The following is a 22,144-nucleotide window of genomic DNA, read 5'->3' on the forward strand; positions in this document are numbered from 1 at the left end:
GGGAGCCGTGTGTCGCGGGCATGCAGCTGCGGGCCTGTGGGTAGGTGCCCAGCTGCGTTGGCATATCAATCGCCTAGAGCTGTTAGCAGTGTTCCTTGCTCTCCGCCGTTTTTCTCCGGTGCTGGAGCAGCAACACGTGCTCTTCAGGACGGACAATACGGCGACAGCATCGTATATCAACCGCTTGGGGGGTTATGCACTCTCGCCGCATGTCTCAGCTCGCCCGCCGTCTGCTCCTCTGGAGTCACCCGCGGCTGTAGTCGCTGCGCGCCATTCACATCCCAGGTATGCTCAACCGTGCAGCCGATGTGCTCTCACGGCAGCAGATTCACTCTGGAGAATGGAGACTCTGGAGAGTCTGTCCAGCTGATATGGGCGCGGTTCGGGGAGACCCAGATCGATCTGTTGCTTCCCCCGAGTACGCTCATTGCCAGTTGTTTTATTTCCTGACCGGGGGCTCTCTCGGCACGGATGCACTGGCCCACAGCTGGTCTCGGGGCATACGCAAGTATGCGTTTCCCCCAGTGAGCCTGATCGCGCAGTTACTGTGCAGGGTCAGGGAGAACGAGGAGCAGGTTCTGCTAGTTGCGCCCCTCTGGCCCAACCGGACCTGGATATCAGAGCTCTCCCTCCTCGCGACGGCCCTCCCATGGCAGATCCCTTTGAGAGTGGACCTACTTTCTCAGGGACAAGGCACCATCTGGCACCCTCACCCCGATCTTTGGAACCTCCACGTGTGGTCCATAGACGCGAGGAAGACTTAGGTAACCTGCCGCCCGCAGTAGTTGATACCATCACTCAGGCTAGAGCCCCCTCCACGAGGCGTGCCTACGCCCTGAAGTGGAGTCTATTCACTGAATGGTGTGTCTCTCGCAGAGAAGACCCCCGATCTTGCCAGATCAGTGTTGTGCCCTCTTTCCTTCAAGAGAAGCTGAACAGTAGGCTGTCGCCCTCCACTCTCAAGGTTTACGTTGCCGCCATCTCCGCTTGCCATGACGCGGTGGCTGGCGGCACCGTGGGAAAGCATAACCTCATCATCCGGTTCATCAGAGGTGCTAGGCGAATTAATCCAACTCGCCCCCCTCTCATGCCCTCTTGGGATCTCGCCCTCGTTCTCACGAGCCTGCGATTTGATCCCTTTGAGCCACTCGATACAGTATCTTTAAGATTTCTGTCCCTGAAGACAGCTCTGCTGGTCGCATTGGCCTCCATTAAGAGGGTCGGGGACCTGGAGGCATTTTCGGTCAGTGACTCGTGCCTGGAATTCGGGCCGGATTTTTCTCACGTTATCCTGAGACCCCACCCGGGTTATGTGCCCAAAGTTCCTACCACTCCCTTTAGAGATCAGGTAGTAACCCTGCAAGCGCTGCCCCCGGAGGAGGCAGACCCAGCCCTTTCCTTACTTTGTCCAGTTCGCGTCCTGCTCATTTATGTGGACCGTACTCAGTACTTTAGATCTTCTGAGCAGCTCTTTGTTATGGCGGACGGCAGCAGGGAAGTGCCGTGTCTAAACAATGCTTATCCCACTAGATTGTGGAGGCCATTTCATATGCATATTTGAGCAGAGGTCAGCCGCGCCCCCCGGGAGTGCGTGCGCACTCCACTCGGAGCGTTGTATCCTCTTGGGCGTGTGCGCGCAGCGCTTCTTTAACAGACATTTGTAGAACATTTGGCCGACACCCAACACATTTTTATAATCTGCGAGTGGAGCCGGTTTCCTCAAGGGTGTTAGGGACCTTTGGTGATTGAGGAAACAACTCGGTGGGTGTTGTAGCACGCTTGCGGTGCCTTTTTTCCCTAACACGGAGAGATGTGCACCCTCCTGTCTGTCAGTAAAGTTCCCCATTCGGTGAGCCCTGCAGATTCCTCCGAGGCCCCCAGCACTGACTCAGCGGAGGAGTCACTCGCTGGCCCACTACGTTAGGTCTGCCCGCTGGTCAGCCCCGCGTTTTTGGGTACAGGTGCCTGCTATGGCCGATCCCCGCTGGTGATCCCCATATGCTTTACCGCCACGGTTAAGTTCCCCCCCCGGGTGGACCCGTGCTTTCCTTATCCGCTAACCACCTTCTTATGCGCACTCCCCCTTCTCAGGGTTAGTCCATATGTATTTCCATTTGTTTCCCTATTGGGTGCGGATGGTCTCCGCAGCGTCCTCCCTACTGGGATGGCACGCTTCCCAACGTACTGTCGTATATTCCTAGAATTATCTAGACGCTAGCGACTCCCAAAAAATATACCTATTCCGTAAAGCTTCTTTTGAAGTGGGGATAAGTTAGGGCCAAGGGCACGTTGGAGGACCGCGTTGGGTGCATCACGCTTGCCTGACTGCCCTCCCATGGTGGGTGTTGGTAAGGTGCAGTCATTATGGCGCTTTCAATGGGCTCCCATACGTGGATTTAGAACATCAAATCCACTTATAGTGTTGAAGTTCCCCCCGAAGGGGAACGTTCGAGGTTACTAAAGTAACCCGGAAGCACTATACTCCGTCGCCATAATGACTGTCCCTTAGCTGTTAAAAGTCTCTTCAGCTTAAAAAGGATAGCATTTGCTAGCGCCAGGTGTGCTTATATGCTCAGTTAATTGGCGATGCAGCACACCTGCGCAAGCTTGCGCTGCCAATTCATTGCTTTCATTGGCCCGTTCAATACTCTTTCAGACGAGCGGCTTCTGAACCGAATCCTCCCATACGTGGATTTAGAACATCAAATCCACTTATAGTGCTTCCGTTCCCCTCCTCGGGGAATGAAAGGTTACTTTAGTAACCTCGAACGTTTCATTTCCAAGCAGGGTTGCTACATGCAAGGAAACTGTAGTGCACAAGTATTTGAAACACTCGGCTCTCAAAAACAGCTCTCAGTGAGTAAGAATAGCCTGTGTCTCACAGTGTGTATGATCAAGCTCTCATTTGGTATTCATCTGCTATCTTTTGTTTTGCATAAACACAGTTGTTTTTGTCAATCATGCTGCTTCTCGATTCTAAAATCTCATTTGCTGTTCCACTCATTACTGTGTATACAACTAACTTTGAAAATTTTTTTTATTTTTTTTTAAATCGCATTTGCATGCATATTGACAAACGGTCAAAAACTAAAATTATAATCTTCAGTAATAAGCCAGCACTGACCTGGTCAGGACACTGACAATCATGTCTACCGTCCCAATAACTGGACATCCTTATTGCTGAACCCTGCTTTTAAGAAAACTACAATTAAAAAAATATTTTCAACCAGCCAAAGTGGCTAGTGGGAATGGCTGTCTTTACCCGCCACAGCTGAAATCTACCTGCATTTGGTGGTTTGGTAAGTATTAATGTCAAGCCCTAATCACAACTATAATCACTATGTAATACTATGTAATATTATATGAAGGCAGAAAGTGAAAAACGCTTGATTCAAATGGTCCAAAATAGTTGTCATTACTTCACTTTGCAATTTCTAGTATTGCCTTCTTTTCACCGTCATTTAATAATTTTGCAACTTTTCAGTCCAAGTTATATTTTTATCAGTAAAACACCTTAATTTAAAGCATTTTTCACTTTGAGTGTATTCAGAAAATTATAAATCAATAATGAATGATAAATACAAAAGTAGCAGTGGTTCAATGTATCTGAATATTAACTTGCATCATTATTTTGCATAATATGTAGTTTGTGTATTTGAATCATGCACATAAACAACCGAAATTTAATATGTGTCATTCAACATTATGGGGCTCTAGGTTCTTGCAGCTTTAAAAAAAAATTACCTGATAGTGGAGTTCATTCACGAAGGGAGTACCGGACCTGTCGCAAAGTCTTGGTACTCAGAGGGTCACTCGTGGTGGCCTCCATACAAGGAGATTGAAGAGTGTCCGGTTGATGGAGGCACCACAACCAGATAAAGGTTGGACCAAGCATCAGGCCAGAATTCTACGAGTCAGGTACACAGAAGTTAATTGTAAATAAACAATATTAAACAATGGATGAATTCAATAATACATGACATTCCATAGACTATTACATTCATGAATTGTTACATACTCTATTTCTTTCAGCATCTTTTGACAAGATTTCAAAGAAATGGAAACAGGCATGCTACACATCTGACATCTCGGAATCTGAAATGCCTGCAAAAAGAATTCCCAAGTAAGTTGTCAAAACACACATTTTACTTTTAACAAAAATATTCAGTCTTCTGAAGCTAAACAAAGTTCATGTGAGTAACAAAAGTAAATATATTTAATTATAATATTAAATTCAGCCGTAGTTTTTACATCTCAATCACACTTATCAGGTAAATCGGGTATGTTTAGTTTTAAATGTATCATCAACTGTTTGTTTGTATTTTTGCAACATGAAAAAATACACAATTATGCCAGATTTAAACAAGCAAAGGTTTCGTTATTTTTACTATTATATTTTGGCCATTTCCTAACTTTCTTAAGAATGATGGAAAAAAACTTTTACTAGAAAAATTATATTGAACTTATTTTTAAGTTTGTTTGTGTTTTCTTCTTCTTACATTTAAAAAAAACAAGACATTGTTATAATCCAATCATGCTTTGTAAAATTAACTACCCTGATTGTGATCATAGAAAGAAAATATACACATCAGATGATGAGCCTTGCGATACTTCCTACAAAAAAAAAGAAACTAAATAAAGAAAAAAGTCTACCAACACCAAGGGTCCCACCTGCACCAAAAGCTCCAACACCCCGAAAACATATCAGGGCAAAAGGTAAAAATACACCACTTGTATTACTGCCAGACAAAAGTGTATGTATGATCACTGAGCAGTTTTTTTCTTTTTCAGGTCCTTTTGTACGACCTTAGCTAACATCATGTAAATGCTGTAAATGTAAATGTAATTGTAAGTTTTAATTAGTAAAACAGATATTTGATGTTTTAAGTACATTGTGATATGCTCAAAAATGTTCCTTAATAACAGTAAATTAAATGTAATGCACAAGCTCTTGTGACATGTGCTTTACCATAATGTTTTCAGCTGAATCCAGTAATATTGTTATTTTAACATTTTGCAAAAAAAACTACTGTTATTACATTCATAAATTGAGTATTACATTTTAAGAGGCACACATAACTTTTAATTGCTAATTAGAAGCAACAGCACTCTCAAGCTATAAAGATCTGTGCAGTACAATGTAATTTTTGTTTGTTAGACAGATATAACATCTGTTTCATCTGTAATGTTTCAACAGCATTTGTCCGTGACCACCAAAAAGCTACAGAAAAGCAACAGCAGGCCTGTTTTGAAATTCCCTCCACTAGTCAAGGTAACTCGCTTTACATGAATACTGTAACAACAAACTGTAAAAGCTTCACAGCATTCATGACTCAAAAGCTGACTCAATTACAGGCTCGTTCATGATTCCGATTGCTGAATAGACATCACTCACCTACAGTTTGTGCACAAATATAAATAAATGTAATATTCTGAACCTATTTTTAATAGAAGTACATTGTACCTCTTCCAAATCAATCTATATATATATATATATATATATATATATATATATATATATATATATATATATATATATATATATTTAGTTTAAGTAAAAGTCACTTAAATAATATATACAGTTATATATTATACATATTATACAGAATTACTAGCCCCCCAGTTTATTTTTTCCCCAATTTTTGTTTACAGAGAGCAGATTTTTTAAAACATATTTCTAATCATAATAGTTTTAATAACTCATTTCTGATAACTGATTTATTTTATCTTTACCATGATGGCAGTAAATAATATTTGACTAGATATTTTTTCAAGACACTTCTATACAGCTTAAAGTGACATTTAAAGGCTCAACTATGTTAATTAGTTTAACTAGGCAGATTAGGTTAATTAGGCAAGTTATTGTATAATGATGGTTTATTCTGTAGACTATCAGAAAAAAATAAAGCTTAAAGGGGCTAATTATTTTTTACTTTAAAATGGGTTTAAATAATTAAAAACTGATTTTATTCTAGCTGAAATAAAACAAATGAGACTTTCTCTAGAGGAAAAATATTATCAGACATACTGTGAAAATTTCCTTGTTAAAGGATTGTTTCCTTGTTTCCTTCCTCCTCTGTTCAACATCATTTGGAAAATATTTAAAAACAAGAAAAACTAATTCAAAGGGGGGATAATATGTCTGACTTCAACTGTATATTATATGGCTAGGAGAAAGTCTAACACAAGCTAACTTTTAAATTGAGTCCACTGGACAAGAAATGCTCATAGGGGAAACTAACATTTAAACATAATGGGTCACAATAAACTGGCCGAGAAGAAAATAATTTTATAAAATAGGATTTCAGTAATTAAGGTGAATAGTTTAGGAAACCCAGTTTGCCAGAGCCAAAACAAATACAATGTGTCAGATTCTGTGTCAAAGAATGACACAATTTGACTCAATGTATCAATTGTACCCACTTAAGAATCACACGCAGAAATGTTGTAAAATGCCCTGAGACTTTTATAGGCATAGGTTGAAAGCACCACTCCCTTTGTATCTGTTTAAAGAATTTATCTTCCAGAAGTTTTCAGTGCTCACTTCAAAATCAATTTCCTTTACTGAAAGATTCATCCGCTTCATCATTGAAAGAGTTAGGTTTGAAAGCATCAGGAACCCTTTAGTCACTGGCAAGTACAATGTGTCAGCTTCTGTGTCAAAGAATGACACAATGGGATACAATGTCTCAAAATGTATCCACTCAAAAATAACCACAAGCTGAAATACACTGAGAACTTCATAGGCATAAGATGAGAACTGGTCTAGAAGGACAGGACCACTTCTTCTTGTAAATGTTAAAAGATATTATCTTTCAGAATCTTGTAAATCCTTCTCCTATCCTTAAATTTTCATTGTTACTAGCAGGTAAAACTATGACTCCCTTATCACTGTCAGTATAACCAGATATCGACTTCCATAATAATTGTGCACAAATTGTATGTTTCATGATCTGCTTATTCTGCCAAAAGATGAAAGCCTCTTTAAAGACTGAATCTTCTCTGAACCAGGTATTACAATTGAAAATGTCAAATAACATTTCATAATTGCAAAGAAAATAATTGCATTTTCAGCTCCAGATGTACCTGTGAGGTTCTGCCAGGAAGTGGAGCACCAAGACACTTGGGATAAACCCCAACCTGAAAATTAAGGTAAAAAACAAAATAAATAACAGATTCATTGGTATTTGAAATAAGAACCCAGAAGGAAAATTGCTGCACATACCCACACTAGGTAACTCAACATTTTCTGTACAATCCAACAGAGGACACATTTTCTGTGCTGCGGCCTTTACAAGACAGAGCACCACGTAAGTTGTATGTCTCACTTCGGGTAATTACAGTAACATTTAATTTAGCTGTATTGTAAAAAAGAAAATGATTAAACAAGACTGTAAAGCTAAGACTAAAATACAAAAAAAGAGAACACAATTCATTTACAACAGTAAAAAAAGAGTACCATTTTGTCAAATGTCAAGAAAGCTCAATAAAGACAGAGCTTCTCATATGCAGATCACCAATGCGATACCTGCCCATATTGAAATCTGTTGCATTTAAATTTACGCAAATTACATATATGCCATGCAAGTTCCTATTTGGATTTTACAAATACAATATATTTTATTTATGCAATATACATTTTGAAATATTGTAAAAATGGCTGTGCTGCTTACAAATATTGTTTTTCAACTATTGGAATTATATGTACAGATATGTTCACACACACGCAAGCACACACACACACACACACACACACACACACTCTGCTCAGCACATATGAGTACACCACCTTTTGAATCGGAATATTGTCATCTATTTTTCAGTGAACAGAGATAATATTTTTGTTCATTTAAATAAAAGATGTTTATTAAACAGTTATGTGCACTAAAATACAAGTTTGGCCACATAACATCTTTAGGAATAAAAAAAACAAAACATTTAAATTCAAATTGGTATTTGCACAAAAAAGTAAACTACATTTTTTTAAATTTATAATAATAATAATAAATGTAATATTATTTTAAGTTTCTCTTGATTTTTTCCTGTATTTTAGAAGTTTTTTGTATATATATATATATATATATATATATATATATATATATATATATATATATATATGTGGCCGGGATACTGCTCTTCCTAATTAAATAAATCAAGCATCCTCAGTCATCTATAAACAAAGGGTTATTTATTAGTGACCACGTTTAAATAGAAAAATGTGGCATTAAAGTTGCATTTTCCAACAGTGGAACTCACTCTGTTGAATGTTGAACCGCACTCTGAATGATCCACAAAGCCTCCGATCACGTGCGCACTCGCGTGTACTCGCTCTCCCCTCTGATATAATTAGGCCTAAAAATAAAGAGAGGTACAATAAACGATCACCTCACGTTTACTCAAATAATACACTCACATACGATCATTAACCAGTAAAAGAACAGCATCAATAACTACTCACACTCAATCTTTGTTGCTGGAGATTACACAGTCTCACCACGTGAATATTTCTGCACCCGAAAGCATGCAAAATCCCACCGATCACCAGTCAAACATGAAGAGAAATAGCTGCTCTCAAAACTGCAGCGAGGACTTCCTCTTTTTCCTCTAAATAAAACTGTTACAGTACCTATCTTGCAGGCCCAAAAGACAACAGATTACCGTAGCTAAACTCTCAGGAGGGCACACTTCTTTCACAACGACTCTGTATGAACGCACCAATAAGCCTCTAGTGGCAGGGAGGCATCATTACCAGCTATTTTTCACTTGGCCTCACTCTCCCCTGCCCCAAGTCAATGTCTTAGGGGACTTCTTACTAAGTATCTACAGCACCTTTCAGTTTTTCAGATGTGTACATCACTATGCCTGCTAAAACCTGAGACAGAATGTCAGGGCTAAACAATACTGCATTGCAAGCTGACTTAGGCAAATTGTAAGGATTATTATGTTGATCGGCAGTTGATCTTTGAGAACGTCGCGGCACTGGTGGAGGTACTTTCTGCTCCACTTAAGGAAGTGAACGAGTCCTAGGAGCAGGAGCTGGATATTCACTAGTTGTCATTGGACTGGGATTCGGAGGTAGGATATCAACACCACAATTCTCAGACACAAGGATTTCCTCATTTTCAAGTTCATTCAACCTTGATTCCTCTAAATCTTCCACCTGTGAACTACGCTCCTCAATGTATTTCATTAACATTGCTGACGGTTCTTCCAAGGCTGGCCATGTCTCTTCCACCACTACGCACTCAACATCTGGTGGCAACTGAATCTCCACATCACGTTGACCCACCCTTTTCTTCATTGGAGGTACCTTGCTACGTGGCTTTGGTACTGGAATCTGTGATGGACAAGGTCGCAGGTGAGACCGATGTATCCTCTTTTGCTCTCCCCCTCCCTCAGGTTCTACTACGTGCGTAGTTCCTTGAACATCTCTCAAGATATAAACATCCGGTGCCCATGCATCCTGGATTTTATGTCTTCCCATAGGGCGGTGTCTTAAGTACACCTTTTGTCCAACTTCGACTTCAGGGCAATAGACATCGCTCTCATGTCTAGCAGCTCGTTCTTCCGCTCTCTTCTTTGCGTACTCCTTTGCTCTCAGATGGGCTTCTTGGAGTCGTTCTCTGTGTATTGACAACCAACTTGATTGTGTGCCTTCGTCAGGCTCCCGCCCCAACAACGCATCAATCGGAAGGTGTGGTTGTGTCCCGAACAGCATATAAAATGGGGAGTATCCTGTTGAAGAGTGTGGTGTTACATTGTAAACATATACCAGCTCTGACAGATGCTCAGGCCATCTCCTTTTCTTCTCAGGTGGCAACGAGCGTAACAAGTCATGCAAGGTGCGATTAAATCGCTCACACTGGGGATTTCCTTGCAGATGATATGGGGTGGTCCTTGATTTCCGAACCCCATACAATTTGCAAAGTTCACCTATAACTGCACTCTCAAAGTTTCTCCCCTGGTCAGAGTGTAGTCTCTCTGGAACCCCATATTTAAGAAACCACTCTTTTAGAAGAACTTTGGCTGTGGTATCAGCTTTTTGGTCCCTGGATGGGAATGCTTGGCTGAATTTAGTAAAGACATCGGTGATCACTAGAACGTTTTCCCGACCATCAGAAGCTGGCTCGAGTGTAGTAAAATCAACAGCCACCACTTCCAATGGTCTAGAAGCCAAGAAAGGTGTCCAAGATGGTCGAATTTTAGGCTGTGGCATTCTAGCAAGCACACACCGTTGACAGTTCTTCACCCATGTCTTTACGGCTTCATACATTCCTGCCCAGTAGCACCTTGGTTGAAGTAAACTCAGCGTTCTTTCAATCCCTTGGTGCCCCATTTGCTCGTGAACGTTTTGCAGCACTGCTTCAATTAAGCAAGAAGGAAGTACCAGTTGTTGACACTCTCCCAGAAAAGCATCGTCAACCACTCGATACAACAGTCCTCTATCTTCCTTGAATTTATCCCATTGCTTGAGTAATGATCTCACTTGCCGGGGTAGCCCTCGTCTCTCTTGGGAGGAAGGTTTCTTTTGACTACGCCAAAACTGTTTAACAAGTTTTAGGAAGGGGTCGGCATCCTGAAATTGACAGAGTTGTTCCCTAGAATACCCCAGAAATGTTGGGGTGTTTCCAAAGTCAGAATTTGGCCAAACTTCCTCTTCCAGAGGCCTTCCCAAGACTGGTCCAGCTGTGCCAAGGTCTGGTTCTACAGTGGTACCACAATGTACCCCATTGCAGATGGCCACACAGTGATCAAATTCGGCATCTTCAGATGGCTCCTCCTCTTCCTCCAACCCTGCTCTCCTGGACAAAGCATCCGCTGCTGTATTACACCGTCCTGGTCGTTAGCGAACTTCAAAATTGAACACAGCCAACTTGGCTGCCCATCTCTGTTCCACCGCCCCCAACCTAGCCGTGTTGAGGTGGCATAATGGGTTGTTGTCTGTAAGCACCATGAACCAGGAACCCAGCAGATAGCCCCTAAATTTCTTCACTACAGCCCACTTTAAAGCTAAAAGCTCCAACTTCAGACTACTGTAATTATGATCATTGCGTTCAGCACCTCTCAGCCTCCTACTAGCGTAAGCTATTACCTTCTTCTTCCCACCCTGATACTGGTATAAGACAGCACCCAAACCCCAGCTACTTGCATCTGTCTCTAATACGAATGGAAGTGAAAAGTCGGCATATCCTAGCACCGGAGCACAGGTCAACTCTGTATTAAGACGTTCAAATGCTTTTTGGCATTCTGACGTCCAAGCAGCCTGAAAGGACTGATCACTCTGAACCCCACTTCCCTTTTTGGTGAATTCATTCACGACATCATGCAGAGGCCCGGCCACCTTAGCAAAACCTGCGATAAATCGCCGATAGTAACTACAAAACCCCAAAAAGGACCGCAGTTCCTTTGCTGTCTTTGGCACTGGCCACTTCTCTACTGCACTGACCTTGTCAGGATCAGGACCAACACCATGAGCTGATATTTGGTGTCCAAGAAACCTCACCTCTGTTTGTAAGAAATGGCATTTTTCCACTTTTATTTTTAATCCAGACTCCCTCAGGCGGCGTAGTACCACTTCTAGATTAACCAGGTGAGTTTTGAACGTGCTTGAATAGACCAACAAGTCATCCAGATAAACGAGAACTATTTGGAACAACAAATCACCCATTACAGCCTGCATAAGTCTCTGGAACGTTGCTGGTGCATTACAGAGGCCAAAGGGCATCCGTGATTACTCGAATAAACCAAATGGTGTGACAAAGGCGGTCTTATGTTGGTCCTTTTCATGAACGGCCACCTGATGATAGCCACTTGCCAAGTCAATGGTAGAAAACACTTGAGCCTTGCACAATGCATCCAGGCTTTCATCAATTCTTGGCAAGGGAAATGCATCGCGCCGGGTCTTAAGATTCAGCTTACGGTAGTCTACACATAGCCGTAGGCTTCCATCAGCCTTCCTCACTAAGACTACTGGTGACGCATAAGAGCTGGAACTTTCCCGAATGACTCCTTTCCTGAGCAGTCCAGAAATGTGCTCCTTAACTTGGTGGAATACGTCGGTAGGGCTGGAAGACGGGCACATCATCAGTTACCGGGAGATCTTCGTCACCTACTGCAAACACATCAGCATACTGGTTCAAAAATGCTTGCAATTCAGCCTGTTGCTCTGGAGTTCCCCCCATTCGCACCTTATCTAAAGGACCCTGTGAGTTTCCATGTGTCTGTCATTGACCTCAAGCTAACTGTTACTTCCTCATGGTCTTGAGAAATACGTTGAAAAGCAACACTGCAGGGATCACTTTCCACCTGATAGCCTTGGGATAAAACCCCCAACCTCGCCTTTGGCGGCAGCCACAGGTCCTCAGACCCCAGATTTAAGACCTGTACAGGAAACACTCGCTTAGCAGGCACTATCATAGGCAAGAGAACTAAAACCCCCGGCAATGACATCTTCCCCGGTTCAAATATGACCACCCCATTAGCCTTAGGCAACTCTTTATGTACTCGAACTTGTACTGTTGTAACAGAGCCTGCAGGTACATGCGTTTCTAACTTTCCAGCTATTCGAACCGTGGATTTCAACCCTTCAGATGTCGCTTCCTGAACTTTACTCAATGCATACCGCCAATCTGAGTTTAATGCTCCGTTTAGCGCATTATCAAATTCAACTAAGATTAGCTGTCTGCATCGCTGTGCAATATTCATTCCAAGAATACCTGGAGGTGAAAGATCAGATTCTTCCTCCAGGTGGTCTCGGACAATCAAAAATCCATAGCCCGGTATGGTTACACCCATCACCTGGATATCCAACTCTACATATCCTAAATATGGCAAAGGCAATTTATTAGCTGCGGTAATGCGTAACACTTGGAGGTGCTGTGCATATCTCTATCCTCGCCATGCAAGTGTTCCCTGAAAAAAACTTTCAGCGAGTGTACTGACATTACTACCCGTGTCTAAAAGACACCTGACAGGTATTTCCCTTATAGTAATTTCCACTTCAGGGCATGGACCCAGTGCCCGCTCTAAGAATCGTTCTTTGGTCAGAGTATCACTGACTGAGCCATGAGCTACCCCTCTCATTGCTCGGCTCCGCGCAATGGAGGGTTGTCGTTTCCCGTCACGTGTGTTTCTGCAGGAATCGCTACCTAGCCTACCGACTTGCGTGGTGCTGTGCATTGGCGGGCTAAATGTCCTTCTCCCTCACACTTTAAACAAATAGGCTGACCATCTTTAGTGTATCTGGGCTTATCTCTATCTCTCTGGGGCCTGTCAAAGCCAACAGTGGCTCTTTGGGTGGTAAGACCACGAATATATATAATAAAAAAATCTTATTAAATTTAATTATTAAAACCAAAAAATATTAATTATTTATATAAAATTGACATATCTATACATATTTGTCATTCTAATTGTTTAACAATAAGTGGTCAACGACAAATATTGTATGTGAAGTCTAAATATGAACTTTCTGTATTTCTAAATCTGTATTTAATCAAAGAAACATGATGGAACCTTGGGTAAATAATCAGTGTGAAGTCCTTAAAAGTTTTAGTAGTAAACAAGTTCATAGATGTTCAATATGACCCCCTCTTCTTTGTAGAGTTCTTGATTTTAAAAGTTGTGGTATTCTTTTTGAGTCACCCTGTATATTTACATGCATCAGATTTCTATATGGGTGACCTGATCATCATGATTAAATAAAACAATAATAAAGTATACAGAGGAAATCCTAAACACATTTATTGTAATTTTTGCAACCTTTTTATACTTTTGTTTGTTTGTTTTTTTATTATTTAGACAACATACTCTGTCCAAGATCCAAAGCCATCAGCAGATCAAAGAAAAATGCAGAGTAAGTGTAAAAAATAAATAAACTATATACATTTTATGTAGTGTCATAGTAGCAAATGCAACTTACCAACTTGACCTTTCTCAGCACCAGTTTTTCCAATAAGCATGTCCCATGTAAATGAGCAAGAAAATGCTTGGGGGGACCACCCATCGAGCTATCGAGGTGCAACAACATTCAATAAAAAATACACAGCAAATTAGTTTTTAATTATTAACATGGTAATGTTACATTGTCTGTACAATCACACAGAAGACACAACTTCTGAGCTGAGACCCTCAAGTACCCAGGCAAGAGCGAAGAGTAAGTAATTTGTTTTTTTTTTAATTGACAGTTACTTCTTATGAATTATCATTATTATTATTATGTTTTTTATACAGTATTCGTAGTTGTATTTATATACTGCTAACCAACATCTATTAATGTAGTTAAATCTTAACAAATGAATTAAATTTCTTACAAATTAATTAACAATTTGCTAATGCTAAATGCTTGATTCAGTGTGAGTCAAACTTTCTTCCTTCTTGCCGAACACAAATAAAGATATTTTGAAGAAAGTTGGAAACCAGTAACCATTGACTTCCATAGCATTTGTTTTTTCTACTATAGAATTCAATGGTCACCGGCTTTCAGCTTTCTTCACAATACCTTCCTTGTGTTTAGCAGAAGAAAAAAAACTTCAAATGTTTATAACCACTTAATGGTCTGTAAAACGTAAGTAAATTTACATCCCTTTAATTTATTTGTAAACATATTAATCAACACTGAATATGAAACTTGTTCAAAGCAACTAATCAATGACATTTTCCAATTTTCTGTGAAAATTTTACATGGTTAATAAGCTGTTCGCAAAACATCAAATTATTTCCTTGTAACCTAATAAATCAATAACACTTTAGTTAATTATAGTGACAGTAAAAAAACTCACTGTATTCAGAATATTAATGTATTAGAGTACAATATATAATTTATCATTACCTATAAATTAATAGTTTGAAAATTATTTTGAAGTGTTTTGTTCATTTATGCTTTCAATAACTTTGGGGAACTAACAATTTTGTATGCACAGAAAAATTAATATAAAAACTATTATACGTAAAAGCACAGACCAAGAGGGGGTTGGCTTCTGTCTGATTTTTTAAATTCAGTTTTATTTCCCCTTAATTAGGTTTTGCAATTTTGCTTTTGAATTCTGTGAATAGTTTAAGTCATTTTAATCATAGAAAAACAATGAGTATTCAGAAGGATATATATTTTTTTATTGTTTAAGGTTTCAAGCATATTATTATAATATCCTCATAACATTTTTGTGAATCGTTTAAAAATGATTTTGCTTGCAGATGCTTCTGGTATCAGCTGATGGAGCTGCATCTCCAGTCAATACACACGTGAGTGAAATTTAAGTGCTAAAAAATAATAATAATAATTTAAAAATATTTACATATAGTTGAATAGAGATTAACCCACTTACTGTGTTGCAGCTGTGGAGAGGGTAATTTTGGAGAAGCTTAATGAGCTGGACGTGAAGATTACCCATCTAACTTCAGTGGTCCAGTCCCTTGCCCCTCGGTAAAGTGGTCAAATGGAGGTGGACACTGAGGATGACACCTTTCCTATTGAAACAATGGAGGACCTTGAACAACTGAAAAGGCAATTAGCTGAAAAACCAATGATGGAGAAGATGGTACGAATATTTAAGATTTAAAGGTTTTACAGCTGTTGTTAAGTAAATCTTTATTATATGGCCAGTTTCACAGACAACACTTAAGGCTAGTCCCAAACTAAAAATGTATGTGTGAGCTGTGTGATGCCTTACAATATCTCATTGCCATTATTTTGTTACCAGATCCAGGCTAGTATCGTGCTTATATTTTCTTTCACATGCATTTTTATAAAAGAAGTTTTATATCTAACATTAACCAAGACTTAAGCTCATCCTTGTCTGTAAAACTGGGCCATAGTCCTTGCACTTTATCTGTAAAGATTTAATATTACCTTTTATTTTTAAGATGAAGAGGTTATCCATCAGAGGAGGACAAACTCTAAAAAAAAACATTTGGCGTGTATGCTCCAAAGTGTTTGGTCCAGTGGCCAAACAGCTCAACTGGTGTGGAAGAGGAGATAAAAGAGGCCTAAAAAACACAAATATTGGGACACTTGTGATAGGTATGTTCAATTGTCTTGCAATTTAGACAATCCCTTTAAAGACAGAACTGCCAGTATATCTCTATAGCATGATTACCTTGTACACACATAATATAGTTATCAGTGTGCTATAAGCTTACGAGCTAGCATATGCTGTTCGTATATTGTACTATGATATTTAATACACAAGAGTGTTTTAGAAATAAAATTTAGATCATTATTTTAAGTGGAGAATTGTTCATTCTTGTATATTAGGGTGAGGAGATTAAACCTTAAATCAAAACCTTGATTGATTGAACACTTTACCTACTTTTGAAATATTGAATCATTATATATATTTTTTTCCAAGTATTTTTTGCTACTTAATCAAGTTCCATTTATTCATTTACTAAACATTTTAGTTTTAGTGTTAAAAGAAAGTTTCCTTAAAGAAATATTTCCATGTCAAAAGTGGAAAATGACTCGTATCTTTAACAAGCATAACTTGTGTCTGGAAAATAGTAAATAATAAAGCAATGTGAAAAAGTACATAATGTGAACATTGCTGTTCACAATAATATTTTAAGTGCGTATGTGTGCATGCTTTTCTTTACGAAAAGACAGCTTACATTGTTTGTTCATTCATTCATTTTCTTTTTGGCTCAGTCCCTTTATTATTCTGGGGTCGCCACAGCTGAATGAACCGCCAACTTATCCAGCATTCGTTTTACGCAGTGGATGCCATTCCAGTTGCAACCCATCACTGGGATACACACACACACACACACACACACACACACACACACACACACACACACACACACACTCATACACTATGGACCATTTTTTTAACTTACCCAATTCACCTATTGACCTTATTCTTCGCAAACGAGTGGGTGCTGCCATTTGAATCTTTTTGGCACGAGACTTCCGGTCTCATTCACTTCCATTCATTTTTATACATTAAAAACTGCTCGTTTCGCTGTTTGATGTTGCAAACTGATATTTCCTTGTTATATTATTCTACTTGGTCTGTATAGTCATGCAAACATTTGTTTGTAGAGCAAGTAGTTTGACCGTTTTTTGCCGTTTATAATTCCTTGTCATTTCTTCCATAGGCGACTGAAACGGAAGTTCTAAGACAATCGCAAAAACAGGCGCACTTGCGCATTTTAGAATAAGGTCAATACCTCGTCTTTGGACTTGTGGGGGAAATCGGAGCACCCGTAGAAAACCCAAGCGAACACGGGAAGAAAATGTAAACTCCACACAGAAATGCCATCTGACCCAGCCGAGGCTCGAACCAGCGACCTTCTTGCTGTGAGGCGATAGTGCTGATTACTGCACCTACGTTGTATGTGATAACTAGAAATCATAAAAAAAAAAATCTCAGTCGATTTGATTATTAATATAGGTTAAAGAAAAGTGAGTTATGCTTCACACATTATAGGTCATATAATAATGAAAAAGAAAATCTGTCATGCCTCTGAACATTAAAGGGTCACGAAACACCAAAACACATTTTTTAAGCTGTTTACAGTCGTATATGAGTCCCACACTGCTAAAAACACTATTAGGACACCTATATTTCACTAAAAAGTGTAAATTGGTTGTTTTTGCGTTATTTCAAGCAAATTCGTACTTCCTGTTTGAAACGAATTTTTGAAGCTGCGTCACGGTCATGACATAATAGCGTGTATTCCAGCGTGCAGACTGGGCGTCTGTGCCAGAGTGAGTCTTATTACGTCTTACAGTGTGATGCATTAATGCATGAGTAAGGCTTGGTTCAAACCAATTAGCACGCTCTATTGTGCAACTTCATTAATATTCATTAGTGTCACCGTGTTTACGCCACAGAGACGCCACGTTGTGTTGGCAAAACAAGCGTGAAGTGTTGCTTTTATAGTTTGCTGCCATTAAGTTTCGTTTTCATTTTCTCTTTGTGAGAGCTCAGCTGGATCACGTGTGGATTAACAGTGCACGCGACGCTCGACAACAATAACTTACGTGTCTAAGGAGGAACGTTGTTTACCTGAGAGCTGTTCTCATCTGCAAACGCTGAAATCCGGATTCGCTTGTAACGTTAGTCTCCTCTTCATAAAGACGCGGCTCTAGTTGCTGGTGATTGTCCTGTCTCTACAGATTTGGTAAGTGAGCGACCAGGGCTCTTTGTTTATTCAGTTTGTTCGTATTGAATTAAGTTAACTATTGCACTGAGTGCAAACATAGCACCGCATTTTGTGACCGGAATAACACACGCGGCTTTCTGACGCTACCTGCCGTGTGCATCTAAGTTTCTGGGAAATGCGGAGGGTTTTTTTTCTCTCATTCGCCGTGCGGTATCAAACATTGCATGAAAAATACACGCTTAGAGCAGATCCTCGAATCAAATATCGTGTTTGTCGCGAGGGGCATGAATGAATTCCCTGAATGAAAGAGCCAAACTGCAGTTAAAGTCCACCATTTAATAATTTGGCAAATAATTCGACTACAGATGTCAATGTAGGTTAAACACCATCACTTTCTCATGTGTGTGTATTTTGACTGAAACTCGCGCGTGCCCAAATAGACACTCCCACACCATCCCACTTTAGTTCCTCCGACACTCCCCCCTAAACAGAGCTGGACACGCCCACTTTTCGGACTTTTTCCAAAGTAGAGGTGTGAAAACACCCTGCTGAAACGAGGGGGTTTCATGGCCCTTTAATCATATTGCCTGCATTCGCTTGAGCTTTGCTGAAGTACATGTGGATGGTACATAACTTGAATTTAAATCGCCACGTGGGGATATATGTCGGTTATGGGTTTAGGTTTTGATTTTGATTAATCTCCCAGCACTACTGTATAATGCATATGTACACTTTTACAGTATTCATTATTTTGCAGTCAATTTGTCGTATGATATTAATCTAATAAATTTAAGGAACAGATTTTCCGAAATTTAAGTTAGCCCTAATCCACTTAAACTGCTGCTTGGTCAGTTGTCATCACAACGTGTTTAAACATAGCTTTATTCGTCTAAAAAAGTTATTACCTTGTTAAATTTACTACAAACAAAATGGAATAAGTATTTTACTGACCGCACATATCAATAACAATGAATCAGACTGCTTACCTCAGTATTCCCACGTGGACTGGTGTCTTCTATGTGCTGAGTGTGATGCTTTGGGGAAACATGCGCAATAGTGATGAAGTTTCGAACACAAAAGAGTCGATTCCTTGAATTTGACCACTTGTCCAAGTGCATACTAATGCAAGTACACTTGTGTTTGTTGTTGTTATTTTTTCTTTATTCATTTTATGGCGGATTTAAGCTTTTGCACCTCTCGTTTCTCTTTGACATCAAATCTTTAAAGCTATAGCTTAATTTATTTGAGAGTAACATTTTAAAGAATATTATATTGATTACATGAGGACGGTGCATGATCGAATAGCAATGAGTAAAAATATTTGCAATCTAAGCCGTATTTCAAAAACAAATGAACAGCAATCAAACAAAGGTAGGCTAAACTGATTTAAAAAATGGTGTTAACGATTATCAAAAATAGACTATATACAATTTAGCTAAACGAATTTCAAACAATCATAGTATTATTTCTTCCACTCTATTATTATTATTATTATTATTATTATTATTATTATGTAGTCAAATGCAATAATTAACATGGTGTGTATTAATTTTGGTCAGATAAAAAATAAAAGGCTCACAATAAATAAAACACCCCTTGAGCCTCCTTAAAACCGCCTTATTTTAATTTCTTTTTTTTTTCTTCTTTTTCAACAGGTGCAGCTATGAGGAACCCCGTGCTTCCGTCTCCAACAGAGGCAGAAGCCGAAAAATATTTGAAAGACTTTCTCCGCTTGGCCCCAGGAAGAATGGCCTCTTAAGCGAGTTGCTATTTTTTATTTATTTTTTTGCTGCAATTGGTTTTGTTTGCTTCAAAAAATATGAATTCTAATCAATTATAATATAATAAAATTCTACAAATGATTCTTCAGCCGTTGTGTTTTTCTTTTTGAGTGGATATACTTGAGCTTATCATATATGTGGAGACGGAGGTATAATCAAAGTACCTGTAACTGTTATTTATAGCAGTATGAATGAGGGAATGTCTAAATAAACAAATCAAAAAACGACGTCTATGCTACATAAATAAGATGTCTCACAGACCTAACATTCTAAAAATGAACATCTGTAATGCATCGCATAGACGTTGTTTGAATGTATGACAAGAACGTCTATGCAACGTTTTCCAGATGAGCAAACGCCCTGAATAAGACGTCTCCCAGATGAAAACACGGATGTCCAGCAGACGTCTCTGCGACGCATGTGTGCTATCTGGGATGAGAAGTGTCTAAAGTCAGAAGACAATCGCCTGTGATATCATTTCAGTTGGTTTTTGATTGTCAGGTTTCTGTAGGCCTAGTTATAATAATATTTATACAATATAGTTCTAATGATTTTTATACATGATCAAACTAGTGTTACTTTCTCCGCTTCAGTGATGTCCAGTAGGCAGAGTAACAGCACGTTAATTCATGCTCGTGCAGAGGATGAGACAGACATAAGTAATTCATTTCTGCCCTTCTTTTACTTATTTTCGTGTTGTCAGGTTTACAGTGCCAGCAGCTTCCGGTAGGAATAACTTGAGTGAACATAAAACAAAGCCGAATAAAACTTTCTTCCTCTGCTTGAGCTGCACAGCACACAGACAGCTCACATAATCCAGCATGCATGTCGAACTTCACTACCCACACTCCGCTATGGACTACAACTCCCCTAAATATTCTTATTTCCCCTCTCCTGAAACATTAGCGTGCAACTAAAGCAAAACTGATACTAAAATTTTTTACATTTGGTTTTGTAGTTCTGGCCTAAATAAATGTTTGTTGCCGTTTTTAATTGTTTTAAGTTAATTTGAATGACAATATATAAACCATTTGACATTATTAACGCATTTATTGGGTTAAATTGCTACTTTTTACTGTCATTCATTGTGTTTTTGGTCATTATCAATGAATTGTCACTTTAATTGAGCGTGAGCAGCGCGGCAAAAATACACCCAGCGCCAAAACTATCGCTGCACTGCTGCTTCAGCGACGCTCGCGCTGACACGCTGCTGCTGTGTACGGTATGAAAGCTCTTGGATGCCAAAAAAGCATGCGCTGCTCACGCTCTACTGACGCTTGCGGTGTGAAACAGGCATTAGGTGGCCTGATGGTGTCAAATTACATTTGAATGACTGAGTGGATGGCTCCAATTAGCCTCAAAATACAATGAAACACATGTACAAAGTAATTATGCAAATGAATAGTTACCCCTTTTGGTATAAATATCCGAGAACTATCTATTCATTTAAGAAGCAATGTTGAAATGTAAAGCTAAGTTCTACCTTGTCCCTTAGGATTGTTTTTATTTTATTTTTTTACTTGGCTCTGCATGACTTTTTCAAGAAATTATGTAAAATATACATTTTGTTGTATTGTTTTGTTTCAGGATGCTAATGGGGAAATAGACCAGCAAGACATTGGAGAACACACACTGAAAATTGTTACCAGAGGGGGTTCTCCACATGGGACATAGAGGCAGGAATAGTCTTAAAGCCTGGTTTATACTTCTGCGTCAAGTGACCGGCGTTACTCACGGCGCAGGCAATGTGCGCAGCTGTGCATTTAAGGCTGATTTATACTTCTGCATCAAACGCTGGCGTATGCTACGGCGCTGACAAATAGCCCTTCACCGTGGCCGTCGCCATCACTGACGTGCACCTCTCAAAAAATGTAACTACACGTCGCAACGACGCATAGCGTAAGCTCTGTGATTGGTCGGCTTGGTAGCGCTGACGAGTCTGGGCGGGACCGAGAGCCTCGCGAATGGTGCGAGCGATTGTTTACAAGTGTGGAGACCCGTGAAGGAGCTCCGTATGAAAAGTTTTGTTTTGTGTTTACCTCATAGTTAAAGTTGTTGCACGTCCCCCGGTTCCTGCCTCAAAATGAGCGAGTTTGAGCCCCTTGTACATCCCGGAAGTGTTCAGGAAAAGCAAAAAAGCCGCGAAGAAACTAGACACAGAGAAACATTAACACCTCACTGCCCACTAGCGTTTCAGAAGTGTTAATGCAGACCAACAGAGACAGCGCGCAGAAGTATAAATGCACAGCTACGCGCGT

At 39.7% G+C, this 22,144-nt stretch overlaps 1 protein-coding gene across 1 annotated transcript; it reads left to right on the forward strand.

Moving 5' to 3' along the window:
• The first annotated feature begins 1,230 nt into the window (after nt 1-1,230).
• Nucleotides 1,231-19,967, forward strand: LOC141378706 (uncharacterized). Its single transcript, XM_087293286.2, has 13 exons — nt 1,231-3,918; nt 4,033-4,123; nt 4,573-4,716; nt 5,198-5,272; nt 7,075-7,152; nt 7,266-7,310; nt 13,801-13,855; nt 13,940-14,017; nt 14,105-14,155; nt 15,193-15,240; nt 15,334-15,536; nt 15,862-16,018; nt 19,761-19,967. The coding sequence occupies exons 11-13, from the start codon at nt 15,435-15,437 to the stop codon at nt 19,862-19,864; spliced, it is 363 nt and encodes a 120-aa protein (XP_087149412.1). The 5' UTR covers nt 1,231-3,918; nt 4,033-4,123; nt 4,573-4,716; nt 5,198-5,272; nt 7,075-7,152; nt 7,266-7,310; nt 13,801-13,855; nt 13,940-14,017; nt 14,105-14,155; nt 15,193-15,240; nt 15,334-15,434; the 3' UTR covers nt 19,865-19,967.
• Nucleotides 19,968-22,144: the final 2,177 nt, after the last annotated feature.

Source organism: Danio rerio, chromosome 18 (genome assembly GCF_052040795.2).
Source record: "Danio rerio strain M-AB ecotype USA chromosome 18, GRCz13ab, whole genome shotgun sequence".
Classification (NCBI taxonomy): domain Eukaryota; kingdom Metazoa; phylum Chordata; class Actinopteri; order Cypriniformes; family Danionidae; genus Danio; species Danio rerio.